The 19,220-nt window shown below is 40.2% G+C and overlaps 1 protein-coding gene across 1 annotated transcript in view; it reads right to left on the minus strand.

Annotated features, from left to right (window-relative positions):
* Nucleotides 1-3,501: 3,501 nt before the first annotated feature.
* MND1 (meiotic nuclear divisions 1) overlaps nt 3,502-19,220 on the minus strand; it is a 137,151-nt gene continuing 121,432 nt past the window's right edge. The window contains exon 8 of the mRNA XM_049852764.1: nt 3,502-3,531. Within this exon, the coding sequence (XP_049708721.1) occupies nt 3,524-3,531 (8 nt within the window). The 3' untranslated portion in view covers nt 3,502-3,523. The remainder of the gene's footprint in view (nt 3,532-19,220) is intronic.

Consider the following 19,220-nt stretch of genomic DNA (forward strand, 5'->3'; position numbering starts at 1 on the left):
TTATATGAATCGTTTCAATAAAATATACAAACCCATTGGCATTGAGTTGATTCAATAAAAAATTACTTAATTTCTGAAAGTTCATGGAAAATGAAATTTAAAAGATCTCAACAACTTATACTTCCTCCCCTTTTCTATCAAACTCATCTCTGCCTTACTTTCCCATTCCTTCTAGAGAATCAACTCTTCGTAACTCTTTACTTTTTTCTTTTTCTTTTTGTCAAGGAATTCATCCTCAAAACTGTCACACACCAAAACTAGATGGTACCCAGCTACCACTACTGACCATTCTGACCAGGGACAAAATAAAAGGTCCCATATAGAATGGGAGAAAAATACAGAACAAAACTCAAATTTCTAAAAAAGGCCAGACCTACTGGACAGATCACAGTGGTTAAGAGCTAGGGCTGCTGTCATGGATTGAATTATGTCCCCCCAAAATGTGTGTATCAATTGGGCTGGGCCATGATTACCAGTATCATGTGATTTTCCTATATGTTGTAAATCCTGCCTCTGTGATGTTAAAAAGGGAGGGTAGGGGGCAGTTGTGTTAGGAGGCAGGACTCAACCTACAGGATTGGATTGTGTCTTGAGGCAATCTCTTGAGATATAAAAGAAAGAACTGAGCAGAGAGACGGGGGACCTCATACCACCAAGGAAGCAGCACCAGGAGCAGAGCACTTCCTTTGGACACGGGGTCCCTGCACCTGAGAAGCTCCTCAACCATAGGAAGATTGAGGACAAGGACCTTCTTCCAGAGTCGACAGAGAGAGAGAAAGCCTTCCTCTGGAGCTGACGCCTTGAATTTGGACTTTTAGCCTACTTTACCATTGAGGAAATAAATTTCTCTTTGTTAAAGCCATCCACTTGTGGTATTTCTGTTATGGCAGCACTAGATGACTAAGACAGCTGCTAACCAAAGCGTCGGCAGTTCAAAGTTACCAGGTGCTCCTTGCAAACCGTATGGGGCAGTTCTACTCTGTCCTTTAGGGTCACCGTGAGTTGGAATCGACTTGACGTCAACAGGTTTGGGTTTTTTTATTATGCATTCTGGAACTGGGGAAATAACCAGAGGGTGAACTCAGGAACCAATCGAGCCCACTGTGAGATTTACCTGAGGTGATCCGACCTTGATGACATGACCCCCATCAAGCACCTACTCTGATTGTTGGAACGCAGTGACTTTTGTCTTTAATATTTTCCTCATAGAATTCTTCAATATTGCAACTTGAGGCTTGAATTTGTTCTTCAGTTCTTTCAGCTTGAGAAACGCTAAGCTTGTTCTTCCATTTTGGTTTTCTATCTCCAGGTCTTTGCACATTTCATTATAACACTTTACTTTGTCTTCTCAAGCAGCCCTTTGAAATCTTCTTTTCAGCTATTTTACTTCATCTTTCTTCCTTTCGCTTTAGCTACTCTACGTTCAAGAGCTTCAGAGTTTCAGAGTCTCTGCTGACATCCATTTTGGTCTTTTCTTTCTTTCCTGTCTTTTAATGACCTCTTGCTTTCTTCATGTATGATATCCTTGATGTCATTCCACAACTGGTCTGGTCTTTGGTCTTTAGCATTCAATGCGTCAAATATATTCTTGAGATGGTCTCTAAATTCAGGTGGGATATACTCAAGGTTGTACTTTGGCTCTGGTGGATTTGTTCTAATTTTCTTGAATTTCAACTTGAACTTGCATATGAGAAATTGATGATCTGTTCTGCAGCTGGCTTCTGGCCTTGTTGTGACTGATGATATTGAGCTTTTCCATCATCTCTTTCCAGATGTAGTCAATTTGATTCCTGCGTAGTTCATCTGGCGAGGTCCACCATTTTATGTTGTTGAAAAAAGGTATTTACAGTGAAGAAGTCTTCAGTCCTGCAAAACTCTGTCATGAGATCTCCAGCGTCGTTTCTATCACCAAGGCTGTATTTTCCAACTACCAATCCTTCTTCTTTGTTTCTAACTTTCACATCCCAATCACCAGTAATTATCAATGCATCTTGATCAATTTCAGTCTGGAGAAGTTGGTAAAAATCTTCAATTTTTTCATCTTTAGCCTCAGTGGTTGGTGTGTAAATTTGAATAATAGCCATATTAACTGGTCTTCCTTGTAGGCATATGGATATCATCCTATCACTGACAGCATTGTACTTTAGGATAGATCTTGAAATGCTCTTTTTGAAAATGAATGTGACACCATTCCTCTTCAGTTTGTCATGCCTGACTTAGTAGACAATATGACTGTCTGATTCAAAATGGCCAATACCAGTCCATCTCAACTCACCAATGCTTAGGATATCAACGTTTATACATTCCATTTCATTTTTGATGACTTCTAATTTTCCAAGATTTATACTTCATACATTCCACGTTCCGATTAATAATGGATGTTTGCAGCTGTTTCTTCTCCTTTTGAGTCATGCCATATCAGCAAATGTAGGTCCTGAAAGCTTTACTCCATCCATGTCATTAAGGTTGACTCTGCTACTATGGGGAGACTGCTCTTCCCCAGTCATATTTTGAGTGCTTTTCAACCTGAGGGACTCATCTTCTGGCACTATATCAGATAGTGATCCAGTGCTATTCATAATGTTTTCACTGGTCAGTTTTCTCAGAAGTAGACTGCTAGGTCCTTGTTCCTAGTCTGTCTTAGTCTGGAAGCTCAGCTGAAACCTGTCCACCAAGGGTGACCTACCCTGCTGGTATTTCAAATACTGGTGGCAAAGCTTCCAGTATCGAAGCAACATACAAGCCACCACAGAACGAAAAACTGATAGACACATGGTGACATTAAGAAATATATTAATATAATTCATCTTATTAATAGGTATAAGGAGAAAGATATGATTATTTCCATAGATGCGGAAAAAACCTTTGACGAATTCATCAACTATTCCTTCAAAAAATAGGATTAGGCAAATCCTTAATGTTATAAATTATAGATTATAAAAAGCCAGCTTTTCACTTAATGTGGAAATGCTAAAGGTATTCCTACTAAGATCACAAACAAGGCAAGGATGCTTACTATCTCCAGTACAGTATATGGGCAGTATCAGCCAATGCAATTTAGACAGGAAAAGGCAATTAGAAGCGTAAGAATTGGAAAAGAAGAATTAAAACTATGTCTATCTATTTAAAGATCACATAGTAGTATATCTGGAAAACTTCAGAGAATTAGTTATTAAACAAAGTCAAATAAGGAAGAATTAAGTAAGATAGTGAGAGATAAAATTAATATGCAAATCAACTAAGCAGTTAGAAGAGAAAATGCCATTTACAATACCAATAAAAAAGATAAACTACTTAATAATACACTTAACAAGAAAAGTGAAAAATCTGTTGGAAGAAAGCTATAAAACCATTGGAAAGACACAAAAGTCAGCTTGAACAAATGAGAAGACATCATTTGTTCTTGGATAGGATATTTCATCATTATCAAGATATCTAACCACTTACTGTTGAGTAGATTCCAAGTCATGATGCTCTCATGTGTGTCAGAGTAGAACTGTGCTCCATATGGTGTTCTTTGTTTTTATTGTGCTTTAAGTGAAAGTTTACAGTTCACATTAGTTTCTCATACAAAAATTTATACACATGTTGTCATGTGACCCTAGTTGCTCTCCCTATAATATGACAGCACATTCCTCCTTTCCACCCTGTATTTCTCCTGTCCCTTCAACCAGCTCCTGTCCCTTTCTGCCTTCTCATCTTGCCTCTGGACTGGAGCTGGGGATTTAGTCTCTTGTATCTACTTGAGCCAAGAAGTGCACTCTTCACAAGTATCATTTAATGTCTCATAGTTCAGTCTAATCTTTGTCTAAAGAGTTGGCCTCAGGAATGGTTTTAGCTTTGGGCTAACAGAGAGTTTGGGGTCCATGTCTTCTGGGGTTCCTCCAGTCTCAGTCAGACCATTAAGTCCAATCTTCTTACTAGAATTTGAGTTCTGCACTCCACTTTTCTCCTGCTTCCTCAGGGACTGTCTGTTGTGTTCCCTGTCAGGGAGGTCATTGGTGGTAGCCAGGCACCATCTAGTTATTCTGGTCTCAGGCTAATTGAGTCTCTGGTTTATGTGGCCCTTTCTGTCTTTTGGGCTCATATTTTCCTTGTGTCTTTGGTGTTCTTCATTCTTCTTTGCTCCAGGTGGGTTGGAACCAACTGATGCATCTTAGATGGCTGCTTGCTAGCCCTTAAGACCCCAGATGCCACTCACCAAAGTGGGATGCAGAAAGGTTTCTTAATAAACTTTGTTATGCCATTTGACCTAGTTGTCCCCTGAAACCATGGTCCCCAGACCCCCGTCCCTGCTACCCTGTCCCTTGAACTGTTTGGTTGTATTCAGGAAACTTTTTAGCTTTTGGTTTAGTCCAGTTGTGCTGACTTCCCCTATATTGTGTGTTATCGTTCCCTTCACCTAAGATAATTCTTGTCTACTGTCTAGTTGGTGAATACCCCTCTGCCTCCCTCCCTACCCTCGTAACCATCAAATAATTTTTTCTTTTGTGATTAAACCTTTTCTTGAGTTCTAATAATAGTGTTATTTGTCCTTTTTTCTTGAGTTCTTATAATAGTGTTATTTGTCCTTTTGTGACTGGCTAATTTCTCTCAGCATAATGCCTTCCACATTCATGCATGTTACGAGATGTTTCACTGATTCGTCATTGTTCTATGTTGTTGCATAGTATTCCATTGTGCAAATATACCATAATTTTTTATCCATTTGTCTTAGTCATCTAGTGCTGCTGTAACAGAAATATCAAAAGTGGATGGCTTTGACAAAGAGAAATTTATTCTCTCAGTCTAGTAAGTTACAAGTCCAAATTAAGGGTGTCAGCTCTAGGGGATGGACAATCACAAAACGGAGGACAACCACACAATACTGGAAATGATGGCCCAGCCAAATTGATACACACATTTTTAGGGGGACATAATTCAATCCATGACATCATTCATCAGTTGATGTGCACCAATGCTGTTTTCATCTTTTTGCTATTGTGAACAGTGCTGCAATGAACATGAGTGTCCTTATGTCTGTTCGTGTGAGGGTTTTTATTTCTCTAGAATATATTCCAAGGAATGGGATTGCTATATCGTATGGTACTTCTATTTCTAGCTTTAAAAACAAAAAAAATTTGGTGCTTTTTGTTTTTAAAGCGCCAAATCAATTTCCAAAGTGATTGTACCATTTTACACCTTACCAGCAGTATATAAGTGTTCCAGTCTCTCCACAACTTCTCCAACATTTATTATTTCATGTGTTTTGAATTGATGCTAGCCTTGTTGGTGTGAGATGGTATCTCATTGTAGTTTTGATTTGTGTTTCTCTAATGGCTAATGATCATGACCATTTCCTCATGTATCTGGTAACCACCTGAATGTCTTCTTTGGTGAAGTGCCTGTTTATATCCTCTGCCCATTTTTTAATTGGGTTATTTGTTTTTTTGTTATTGAGGTTTTGCAATATCTTATAGATTTTAGAGATTAGACACTGATCAGATTTGTCATAGTCAAAATTTTTTTCCCACTCTGTAGGTTGTCTTTTTACTTTTTTGATGAAGTCTTTGGATGAGCATAAGTGTTTGATTTTTAGGAGCTTTTTACCAGTTATCTAGTTTCTCTTCTGGTGTTTGTGCATTGTTAGTAATGTTTTGTATTCTGTTTATGCCATGTATTAGGGCTTCTGGCATTGTCCCTATTTTTTCTTCCCTGATCTTTATTGTTTTAGATTTTATACTTAGGTCGTTGGTCCATTTTGAGTTAGTTTTTGTGCATGGTGTGAAGTATGGGTCTTGTTTCATTTTTTTGCAGATGGATATCCAGTTATGCCAGCACCATTTGTGAAAGAGACTGTGTTTTCCCCAATTAACGGACTTTGGGCCTTTGTCAAATATCAGCTGCTCATAGGTGGATGAATTTATGTCTGGATTCTCAATTCTGTTCCACTGGTCTATGTAACTGTTATACCAGTACCAGGCTGTTTTGACTACGATGGCGGTATAATATGTTCTAAAATCAGGTAGTGCGAGGCCTCTCACTTTGTTCTTCTTTTTCAGTGATGCCTTACTTATCTGGGGCCTCTTTGCCTTCCATATGAAGTTAGTCATTTGTTTCTCCATCTCATTAAAAATGTCACTGGTATTTGGATAGGGATTGCACAGTATCCATAGATCGCTTTGGGTAGAGTAGACATTTTTACAATGTTGAGTCTTCCTATTCACAAGCAATGTATGTTTTTCCACTTATTTAGGTCTCTATTGGTTTCTTGCAGTAGGGTCTTATAGTTTCCTTTGTATAGGTCTTTTATGTCTCTGGTTAGATTTATTCCTAAGTATTTTATCTTCTTAGTCTATTGTAAATGGTATTGGTATTTGGTTACTCTGTCCTGTGTTCTAGTCTTTGGTTGTTATCTGATGTTTTTGATTTTCTAACCAGAGAACTCCCTTTAGTTTTCCTTGTAATTTTGGCTTGGTTTTTACAAATTCCCTAAACTTCTGTTTATCTGGAAACACCCTAAATTCGCCATCCTATTTGAGAGACAGTTTTGCTGGATATATAGTTTATGGCTGGCAATTTTTTTCCTTCAAGGCTTTACATATGTCATGCCATTGCCTTCTTCATGGTTTTTGCTGAGTAGCAGTGCTTAGTCTTATTGACTCTCCTTTGTAGAAGACTTTTTGTTTATCCCTAGCCACTCTTAAAATTCTCTTTATCTTTGGCAATTTTGATTATAATATGTCTTGGTGCTTTTCTTTTGGGATCTGCCTTATGTGGTGTTTGATGAGGATCTTGGATAGATATCTTATCATCTTTCATGATATCAGGGAAGTCTTCTGCCAACAAATGTTCAACAATTCTCTCTGATTTTTTCTGTTATCCTCGCCCCCCCCCCCCAATTCTGGTACTCCAATTACTCGTAGGTTATTCCTCTTGATAGAGTTCCACATAATTCTTAGGTTTTCTTCATTTTTTAAATCTTTTATCTGATTTTTCCTCAAAAAAGTTGATGTCAAGTGCTTTATCTTCTATCTCATTAATTCTTACTTCCATTGCCTCAATTCTGCTCTTATGACTTTCAGTTGAGTTGTCCAATTCTGAAATTTTATTGTTAACCTCCTGGATTTCTTTCTGTTTGCTGTCTATGGATTTTGCAGCTTTTTAAATTTGTCATTATGCTCTTCTATAATCTTCTTAAGTTCTTCTCTTGCTTTGTCTGTGTGTTCCCTGACTTGTTCTGCATTTTGCCTGATCTCCTTCCTGATGTCTTGAAGAGTTCTGTATACTACTCTCTTGTATTCTACCTCTGGTAATGCCAGGAAGTTCTCTTCCTCTGGAAGATTTCTTGATTCTTTGTTTTGGGAGCTTGCAGAAGCCATCATGGTCTGCCTCTTTACGTGATTTGATATTGACTGTTGTCTCCGAGCCATCCATAAGTTAATATATTTATTTATTTTATGTTTGCTTACCGTGTCCTAGCTTCTTGTTTTGTTTTGTTTTGATATGCCCAAATTGGCTGCTCATGCAGGCTAGTCTGATTATTGGTGCCTTTGAAGCTCTAATGTCCTGTCACCCAGTGGTTAGATCTGTTACTAGGTATGTGAGCCCAGGAGCCCATTTACTTTTCCTGTACGGATTCAGCTCAGGTGTCCAGGTAGTCAGTCACCAAATGTGTGGTGCAGGCTGTCACATACAGTCCCAGACAGGCAGGAGTGATTGGTGTAGGCACAGGTATCTGGCTGCAGTAGGAGGTCACACTGAGCAAGGCAAGGGGCCGACAGCAGCCCCTGAGTATCTGGGTTTTGAGGCTGGACTATGTGCACCCAGTGCTTTTGGCTGTAAGGACTGGGAGGCACCACTTATCCTTAGGCCCTTCTTGTAGGTGGCTAGGTGGTGTGGGTGAAGCCACCAGTCCTCAGGCCACTGATGTGTGGAGGTGAGAACCCTGCTTAATCGGCAGAGCAGTGTCAAATGTCATGAATCTGCCACTCCACCTTAGAGCTGATACGGTTGAAGTTATGCTTCAGGTATATACCCTGTTGTACTGTGCTAACGAGAGCCTACGCTATTGAAATGGGCCCACACTGGTCTATGCAGTGGTAAAAGGCATTCAAAGTCTGCGGACCCCTTATGCCTGTGCCTAGGCAAAGGAGCTGTGCCTGCCCTGAGTTCCCAGCTTAGGGAAGCCAGCAGATTATTTTTTCCTGTTTGTCAATTTTTTCCCTCTCCAAGGCCGGGATAATGGCTCAGGGCACATGACAGGTCCTACTTCCGGCCCAGAGGATGCAGCAATCTCTGAAGCTGGCTTGGGACCCTGTTCAGAGTGGGGAGAGGTCAGGTAAATGGGACCGAAGTTTTTCCCAAAGGGGTATTTTTTGATCCACTTGGTAGGTTAAATGCATGCACTTATGTTTTGTTGATAGAGCGCCACTTTTCACTGGTTCTGGAGGCGTGAGTAAACTCTCCACCGCTCAGTCTCTCCTGATGTGGAAAACTTGTCCCGAGTGCCACTGTTTGCCTCACTGGGCACACCAGCTGATCCAGCCTGCAGGGTGCTGGTTCCTGCCAGGTCTCAGGTCTGGGAACTCCTCGCTGCTTCTGAACTCTCCCTCCCCCTGCTGCTCAGTCCAATTCCTCAACTTTTCCTTTGATGTTCAGAGCTCCTAAATTGTCATACATAATGGATTCACTTGTTTTTTCAGGACTTTGTTGTAACATGGACCACAAAAGCGTCTGACTATTCTGCAATCTTGGCCCCGCCTTCCATAGGGTGTTTAATGGTTGACATTCAGAAATAGATTGTCAGGTGTTTTTTCCAAGGCACCTCTGGGTGGACTTGAACCTTTAACTTTTCAGTTAGTAGCTGACTGTGTTAACTATTTGTACCACCCAGGGAGCAATTCTTCCTAAATTAACTTATAAATTTAATACAATCTCAATAAAGAATATCACCAATCTTAATAATTTCCTGGAATTAGAAAAATTGAAACTGATGTTCAAATGGAAAAATAAAACATGCCAAAATAACTGGGAAAATACTGAAAATAAAGAGCTTTGAGGGTGGACCAACTATTAAAACATATTATAAAGCCTCCTATGATTCTTTTTTATGATTAAAGCAATGTGCATTAATTGACAGACTAATAAAATAGAATAGAAAGTCCAGAAACAGACCCAAGTATAAATGGCAAATATGATAAATATGGTATCTCCAGTTACTAGAGAAAAATAGACTTTTTAATAAGTGATGTTGGAACAACTGAATACCCATTTTGTAAAAGATAAAATGAGATTCATGCCTTACACCATATACAAGAATAAACTTCAAATACAGCAAAGATCTGAATGTACAAAATGAAACCATACAAGTACTAGAAGAAAACAGAAGCAAATTCTTTATAGCCTGGGGCTCGGAAAATGGTTACTAAATATGACTCAAAATCCTGGTGCAGTTAAAAAATTTATAAATTTTACTACATAAAAAATATTCTAAAAACATTTTAACCAATTTCATATGGAAGGGAAAGAAGCCTCGGATAAGCAAAGCATTACTGAAAAAGAAGAAGAAAGTGGGAGGCCTCACTCTACCTGATTTCAGAACCTATTATACAGCCACAGTAGTCAAAACAGCCTGGTACTGGTACAACAACAGGCACATAAACCAATGGAACAGAATTGAGAACCCAGATATAAATCCATCCACGTATGAGCAGCTGATATTTGACAAAGGACCAGTGTCAGTTAATTGGGGAAAAGATAGTCTTTTTAACAAATGGTGCTGGCATAACTGGATATCCATTTGCAAAAAAATGAAACAGGACCCATACCTCACACCACGCACAAAAACTAACTCCAAGTGGATCAAAGACCTAAACATAAAGACTAAAACGATAAAGATCATGGAAGAACAAATAGGGACAACTCTAGGAGCCCTAATACAAGGCATGAACAGGATACAAAACATTACCAAAAATGATGAAGAGAAAACGATAACTGGGAGCTCCTAAAAATCAAACACCTATGCTCATCTAAAGACTTCACCAAAAGAGTAAAAAGACCACCTACAGACTGAGAAAGAATTCTCAGCTATGACATCTCCGACCAGCGCCTGATCTCTAAAATCTACGTGATTCTGTCAAAACTCAACCACAAAAAGACAAACAACCCAATCAAGAAGTGGGCAAAGGATATGAACACACACTTCACTAAAGAAGATATTCAGGCAGCTAACAGACACATGAGAAAATGCTCTCAATCATTAGCCATTAGAGAAATGCAAATTAAAACTACGATGAGATTCCATCTCACTCCAATAAGGCTGGCATTAATCCAAAAAACACAAAACAATAAATGTTGGAGAGGCTGCGGAGAGACTGGAACTCTCATACACTGCTGGGGGGAATGTAAAATGGTACAACCACTTTGGAAATCTATCTGGCGTTATCTTTAACAGTTAGAAATAGAACTACCATACAACCCAGAAATCCCACTCCTCGGAATATACCCTAGAGATACAAGAGCCTTCACACAAACAGATATATGCACACCCATGTTTATTGCAGCTCTGTTTACAATAGCAAAAAGCTGGAAGCAACCAAGGTGTCCATCAACGGATGAATGGGTAAATAAATTGTGGTATATTCACACAATGGAATACTACGCATCGATAAAGAACAGTGACGAATCTCTGAAACATTTCATAACATGGAGGAACCTGGAAGGCATGCTGAGCGAAATTAGTCAGAGGCAAAAGGACAAATATTGTATAAGACCACTATTATAAGATCTTGAGAAATAGTAAAAACTGAGAAGAACACATATTTTTGTGGTTACGAGGCGGGGAGGGAGGGAGGGTGGGAGCAGGTTTTTTACCGATTAGTTAGTAGGTAAGAACTGCTTTAGGTGAAGGGAAGGACAATACTCAATACATGGAAGGTCAGCTCAACTGGACTGGACCAAAAGCAAAGAAGATTCCAGGATAAACTGAATGCTTCAAAGGTCAGCGGAGCAAGGGTGGGGGTTTGGGGACCATGGTTTAAGGGGACTTGTAAGTCAATTGGCAAAATAATTCTATTATGAAAACATTCTGCATCCCACTTTGAAATGTGGCATCTGGGGTCTTAAATGCTAACAAGTGGCCATCTAAGATGCATCAATTGGTCTCAACCCACCTGGATCAAAGGAGAATGAAGAACACCAAGGTCCCATGATAACTAAGAGCCCAAGAGACAGAAAGGGCCACATCAACCAGAGACCTACATCATCCTGAGACCAGAAGAACTAGTTGGTGCCTGGCCACAATCGATGACTGCCCTGACAGGGAGCACAACAGAGAACCCCTGAGGGAGCAGGAGATCAGTGGGATGCAGACCCCAAATTCTCTTAAAAAGACCAGACTTAATGGTCTGACTGAGACTAGAGGAATCCCGGCGGCCATGGTCCCCAGACCTTCTGTTGGCACAGGACAGGAATCATCCCGGAAGATAACTCATCAGACATGAAAGGGACTGGACAGTGGGTGGGAGAGAGATGCTGATGAAGAGTGAGCTAATTATATCAGGTGGACACTTGAGACTGTGTTGGCATCTCCTGTCTGGAGGGGGGATGGGAGGATAGAGAGAGTTGGAAGCTGGCAAAATTGTCACGAAAGGAGAGACTGGAAGGGCTGACTCATTAGGGGGAAAGCAAGCGGGAGTACGGAGTAAGATGTATGTAAACTTATATGTGACAGACTGACTTGATTTGTAAACGTTCACTTGAAGCTCAATAAAAGTTAATATAAATAAATAAATAAATAAAAACGTTTTAAATATTAAAAAAATACATCATAAGCAAAGTCAAAAGAAAAATGACAAACTAGGAGAAAATATTTGCAAAAAGATCAAAAATCTCAAAGAAAAACAGACAACATACAGGTGCAGACAATTCGTTTAACAAATGTCCCTTAAGCGTATGAAAAGACGGTCGACTTCATTTACAGTAAAGGAAATCCAAAAATAAGATACTGAGAAATACTGAGATACCATTTCTCACTCATCAGATCGGCAAAAATTTAAAAAGCTTGATGTGTACTCTGCCAACAAAGCTATTTGGAAACAGGCAGTGGTAGGTTGCTGGTGAGAATGCGACATGATACACCTTTCTATGCAGAGTAATTGGGAAATACATAACAAAATACATACGCATTTATCCTTTGACAGAGCAATGTCACTTCTAGGAAATTACCCTGAAGATACACCTCCAACAATATTAAAATACTATGTCTGGGTCTATTCATTGCACCATTACTTGGAAGTACAAAATAATGGGAACAACTAAATGTTTAAACATAAAAGATTGAATAAAGTTTGGTACGTATACAAGTGGAATTCTAAGCACTAAAAATGACTGAGGGACATCTCTGTGAACTGATACAGAGCAATTTCCAGAATGGATTGTTAAAGTGAAAAAGCAAAATGCAAAGATCTATACAGTGTGCTATCTTTTGTGTAAGAAAGAAGGGAAAGTTAAAAAAAAAAAAAAAGACGCTATTTTATCAAAAAGAAACATAAGAAGGATAAGCCCAAAACTAACGAAATTGCTTACCTATAAGAAGGAGGTAGAAGGGCTAAGGAAAGAGTGCCATTCCTCTGAGTTCATCTTTTTCTATAGTTTTGCTCTTTGGAATAATGTTAATGTTCTACACATTCAAAAATAAAATTAAGTCAACAAGAACGGTTAACAAAACATAAAACTGAATACAAAGAAACCCAAATCTGTTTTAATTGCATAACATAACCACACTGAAAAAGGAAAAAAATTAATCCAAGTAATTTTTGAAAACCGCATACTTTCAGTCTAAAGAAAAGTCTTATAACAAATCCTGAACACTTCTTAGAAGGTTTATTTTTTGTAGTGATACAGGTTACCGATTTCAACGCAATTTTATATATATTGTAAGACTGAGAAAATGAGTAAGTATATTGTCGCTGTTGGAGCCAGGGTTCTTACTATAGGGAAGCAAGATATAATTATAAAGTGCAAGGTGAGGAAGAACCTTGGGGGTTTACTCTAGAACTAGAGGTTTCTGAGATTTCTACCTCTAGCTCTTGTTAGAAGCAACAACACCCAAGTAACAATGAGCACAACTAGCTCCCAGATCTTGGTTTCAAATACAAACTAAAAGGAATTCTGGGACTTCTTGGAGAAACGGCTGGTTTCAGGGCTAGAGCAGAGAAGGTGCAAGACGAGCCAGGACAAGATAAGCCAAAAGCCTTTTTTTTTTTTTTACGGTAGAATGTTGACCTGTTCACTAATAAAATAGAAGGAATGATGGCAATAATGGCAATAATTTTGTTACCATCATAGTAAAATTTTGTTACCATCATAGTAAATATTGATTAAGGCAAGAATCATCACTGGACGCTAAATCTAGGGGACAAGGGGAATTGGATGTGTAACAGAACAGAGAAAGGGTTTAAATGGGTCCAAATTATCCAAGAAAGTTGCATAAGTATTTGGCTCCATCTTCTATAACACCTATTCTGCTCCCTCAGTTCCCACCTATGCCCTTATGGGGGTAGGGGTAGAAGTTCCTTGTAATCAGTTTACCCAGGAAGAAAAATCATGGGCCTAATTCCAAGATGAATCTGCATAGTATGCTGGTCCCAACTGTAAATGGAAAGCTGTAGCATCAAAGTTATGTATATAACCAGGGAACAGAACTTTGCCTAGATAAAGAGATGTGCAGAGGTGGAATCTACAGTGATGTGTAGACCATAGCTAACAGTTTAGCTGGATGGTCAGGGACTTGGAAGAAACAGGATCAGAAGACTGGTGACAAGGAAGCCTAGGCAAGAGATATATGGATGGACCTTTCAGAGTAGGCACTGAATTTGGAGAAATTGTGTCCCATGTAAATGGAGAAAGAGGCTCTAGATTAACAAGTTGGACAGGGTGATACATTCTTTGAATATCAGTCAGTCTCTTTCCCTAGCTATGTATGAAGCAGCCCTGCCAATAAGAATGGAAGCTATACAACAAGAACTTGACCTCACCAAAGCTGATCTGGCTACCACCAGTGCTGAGCACTTAACCTGTAACTTGTAAACAGCAGAGACTAAAGCCAAGCCCCTGATACTGCATTATTCCTTGAGACACCAGTCAGTCATCTGGTGATGGCCTAGTTACAGTTAACAATTTCATCATGGAGGGAACAGAAATTTATCCTTCCTGAAACAGCTAGGTTTTCTGCAAACAGTTATGCATTTCCCTACTGGGAGATCCCTGGCAGGTATATTCCTACCAGTATCACCATCGGTGGACTTATGGAATGGCTCATTTACCATCATGATATCCAATACAGTGTTGTTTCTAAGGAACTAATTTCAGAGGAAAAGAAGAGTAGTGCATGCTCTTGGAATTCACTGGTCTTAACATGAACCGCATCACTCTAAAGCAGCTGAGTCTGACAGCAGTGTTGAATATTTTACTGAAGACTCAGTTATGATGCCTGTTGGGGAAAAATACCCTGAAAGACTGAGGTTCTTACTTACATATGCCATGAATACTTACTATCAGTGTCAGGTTTATGATACTGCTTCACCCATTGTCAGAATACATGGCACAGGGAATTAAGGCATGCAAAGGAAAGTGGATTCTTTTGTTTCCATTTCCCCACAACTTTGGGTTTGGAGGTCTTAGCACTCAAGGCAGGAATGTTTTTAATCAGGGGACACACAAATAGCTCCACGGAATTGGATGTTGTGACTGCCTTCTGGTTATTTGGGCTTCTCAAATCAGTGAACCAACAAGCAAAGAAGAGGTTATTGTACCAACGAGGATCATGGATCCTGCATATCAAGCAGAACTGGGCTGGTATTACATAGTGGGGGCAGGGTGGACTTCATCTGGAAATGGGTTGCCTTTTATTCCTTCAATGACCAATAGAAAAACAGAGTTACTAAAAAAGGCAGAACCACTGAGGATTCAGCCCCTTCAGGAATGAAGGTTTGAGTTGCTCCAAACCTGATCGCGATCGGACTGGTTAAGGGCAAAGGAAACATGCAATGGATAGGAAAAGAAAGACTGTACTAGTTATCTATTGCTGTGTAACAAATTACCTCAAAACTTGGCAGTTTAAAACATCACATATTTATTATCTCATAGTTTCTATAGATCAGGAATCTGGGTGTGGCTTAGCTGGGTTCTCTGCTTCAGGGTCTCTCATAGCTTGCAGTCAAGGCTTTGGCTGAGCTGTAGTCACCTTAAGGCTCAACCGGGGAAAGAGCTGGTTCTCTTAAATCAAAACAAAACAAAATTCTCCATTATACTATGCAGAATAATTGTTAAGAACATGGGTTCCTCAGTTGGGCTGCCTAGAGTAAAATCTTGGCTCTCAGTTATCTAGTGCTGCTATAACAGAAATACCACAAGTGGGTGCCTTTGACAAAGAGAAATTTATTCTCTCACAGTCTAAAAAAAAATATTCTCTCACAGCCTAGGAGCCTAGAAATCCTAATTCCAGGTGCCAGCTCCAGGGGATCGCTTTCTCTCTCTGTCAGCTCTGAGGGACGGTCCTTGTTATCAATCTTCCCCTGGTCTAGGAGTTCTCACACAGGGACCCCGGGTCCAAAGGATGAGCTGCCCTCCTAGTTCTTCATTCTCAGTGGTAGGCGGTCCTTCTTTCTGCTCACTTCTCTCTTTTATATCTCAAGAGATTCACTCAAGATAGAACCTAATCCTATAGTTTGAGTCCTGCCTCATTAATATAACTGCCTCTAATCCTGCCTCATTAGCATCATAAAACTAAAAAACCAAACCTGTTGCGGAAGAATCAATTCTGACTCATAGTGACCCTATAGGGCAGAGTAGAACTGCCCCATAGGGTTTCCAAGGAGCAGCTGGTGGATTTGAACTGCCGACCTTTTGGTTAGCAGCTGAGCTCTTAACCACTGCGCCACCAAGGGTCCATTAACATCATTGAGGTTAGGATTTACAACAATAGGAAAATCACGTCAGAACACAAAATAGTAGACAATCACACAATACTGGGAATCATGATGGCCTAGCCAAGATGACATTTTTTTTGAGGGGGATACCATTCAATCCATGACAGCTGTACCACTTACCTGCTGCCTGATAATGAGAAAATTGCTCAATATATAATAGTTCTACCTACTTCACAGACTTGTTAGGAGAAAATGTAAGTTAGGCAGTTAGAAAAGTGCCTCTAAGATAGAAAGAGCTCAGTAAAGAATATATATGGGGACCAGCAAATAATATCTATCATAGATACACAATAATGTATGTGCATACATACATACCCTGGGGGGTGCAAATGGTTAATGCACTTAGCTGCTAACCAAAATGTGGGAGGTTCGAGTCCACTCAAAGGCATCTCGGAAAAAAGGCCTGGTGGTCTACTGCCAAAATGTCAGCTACTGAAAATTCTATGGGGCACAGTTCTACTCTGACACACATGGATCCACCATGAGCTGGAGTCTACTCAGCTGCAACTGTTAACACACACATGTATTTGTCTCTATATAAACGGCCAGTCTCTACTGAGCTATTACATAAGCCACAAGAAAAGTACACAACTTTCCACTGCCACTTTGCATGTCATTTCTCCCTTCTAAACAGGGAATCCAGGGCAGCAATCGTCTCTTTCTTTGTAGCCCTCGTGATGCTTAGCACAGAGAGGTGTGACACATTAATAACTGACTTATTTACTAGTCTCAGCTATGCCACTAAGTATTATGTTACCACAGGCAAGTCTTTTGGACCCTTCTAGTTGTAAACTACAATAATCACCTAGATTTTTCCAGTTCTATCATTTTATGATGAATACTTTATTAGCCATGACAAAAGTGGTGGGTCTCAGTGCTTATGCTCCTTATGAGCTGGCACTAACTTGAAGGCTCCAAGTACAACTACAATTTGTACAGTCTCAGAGCTGCTCTTTTAAACCCTAAGAGTTTGCTTAAGAGAGAGCAATGATCCATTGGGAATTACAGTTATTTAAAAAACAAGGCAGTGGAGGCACTAAATTCTCTTCTTCCCACCCCCAAGTACTTCTATAACTTTGATGCTTAGACCATGCGATGACACATTAGGCAAGGATAATTTTATTGTATTTTATTTGAGATTGCTGGAGATAAATGGGACTAATCAACATGCTGTTACTTGTTAAATATCTTACAGCAGAATTCTGATACGTATAGTGTATATAAATGAGGAGGACTGGTAAGTAACCAAAGTGCTAGAATTGGAAAGGCATCTTAAAAAGGATTCGTCAATGATGCTTTTTCTAAAGTGTTATCGATCTCAAGTCACCTTGTCAACTTGAAATAAAACTGTGACTTAAAGAGAAAATCTGTATATTGGTATTCCTCTAACAAATTAACTTACTACCTTACAGTTCTATTTAACCAGTTCTACTTACCTCTGGAGCCCTGGTGGTGCAATGATTGAGAGCTCAGGCTGCTAATCAAAAGGTTGGCAGTTCAAATCCACCAGGTGCTCCTTGGAAAACCTATGGGGCAGTTCTACTCTGTCCTATAGGGTCACAATGAGTCGGAATCAACTCAGCAACAACAGGTTTCTTTTTTTTTTTTTACTTACCTCTAGCTGATTTGCTGCCATGTGGAATGAAGGCTTAGGGTTGCTAAGTCACCCAATAATCAAATGGATCTGAAAATATCAATTTGTCTGTGGTATTTTTACCATCTGAATTTGCTGACAACAAATGTAGATTTAAAATAAAATGCAGTTTCAGAAGAAAGAAATCCTTAGTAGGTCATAATTAGTCCACAGGTTGCCAGTTTTTGACACTTCACGGGCTGACAAACTCTTTCTCTATACAGCCAGGCAGTACATAAATAGGCTGCAAAGGGGCAGGTAGTACCTATGTAGGCTGTACAGAACCAGGTAGTACATATGTAGTCTGTACAGGGTCAGGTAGTACAGATGTAGGCTGTACAGGGCCAGGCAGTACATATGTAGGCTGCACATGGCCGGCTAGTACATATGCAGGCTGTACAGGGCCGTGTAGTACATATGGAGGCTGTATAGGGCCAGGTAGTACATGTGTAGGCTGTACAGGACCAGGTAGTACATATGTAGGCTGTAGAGAACCAGGTAGTACATATGTAGGCTATACAGGGCCGGGTAGTACATATGTAGGCTGTAAGAGCTAGGTAATACATATGTAGGCTGTACAGAGCCAGATAGTACATATGTAGGCTGCACAGGGACAGGTAGTACATATGTAGGCTGCACAGGACCAGGTAGTACAGATGTAGGCTTTACTGGAACAGGTAGTATATGTGTAGGCTATACAGGGCCAGATAGTACAGATGTGGGCTGCACAGGCCCAGGTAGTACAGAAGTAGGGTATACAGGGCCGGGTAGTACATGTGTATGCTGCACAGGGCCAGGTAGAACATATGTAGGCTTTGCAGGGCCACATAGTACACATGTAGGCTGTACAGGGCCAGGTAGGACATATGTAGGCTGAACAGGGATGGTATTACATATGTAGGCTGTATAGGGCTGGTAGTACATATGTAGGCTGCACAGGGCCAGGCAGTACATATGTAGGCTGTTAAGGGCCGGGTAGTACGTATGTAGGGTACACAGGACCAGGTAGTACATATGTAGGCTGCACAGGGCCAGGCAGTACATATGTAGGCTGTTAAGGGCCGGGTAGTACGTATGTAGGGTACACAGGACCAGGTAGTACATATGTAGGCTGCACAGGGCCAGGCAGTACATATGTAGGCTGTTAAGGGCCAGGTAGTACATATGTAGGGTACACAGGACCAGGTAGTACATATGTGCACTGTACAGAACCAAGCAGTACATATGTAGGCTTCACAGGGCCAGATGGTACATATATGGGCTATACAGGTCCAGGTAGTATATATGTAGGCTGCACAGGGCCAGGTAGTGCATATATAGGCTGCACAGGGACAGGTAGTACATATGTAGGCTACACAGGGCCAGATAGTACCTATGTAGGGTGTACAAGGCCAGGTAGTACACATGTAGTCTGTATAGGCTGGGTAGTACAGATGTAGGCTATACAGAGCCAGGCAGTACACCTGCAGGCTCTACAGGGCTGGGTAGTACATATGTAGGCTGTAGAGGACCAGGTAGTATATATGTAGGCTGCACAGGGCCAGACAGTGCATACGTAGGCTGTACAGGGCCAGGTAGTACAGATGTAGGCTGTACAGGGCCAGGTAGTACAGATG

This window comes from Elephas maximus, chromosome 13, assembly GCF_024166365.1.
Source record: "Elephas maximus indicus isolate mEleMax1 chromosome 13, mEleMax1 primary haplotype, whole genome shotgun sequence".
NCBI lineage: Eukaryota > Metazoa > Chordata > Mammalia > Proboscidea > Elephantidae > Elephas > Elephas maximus.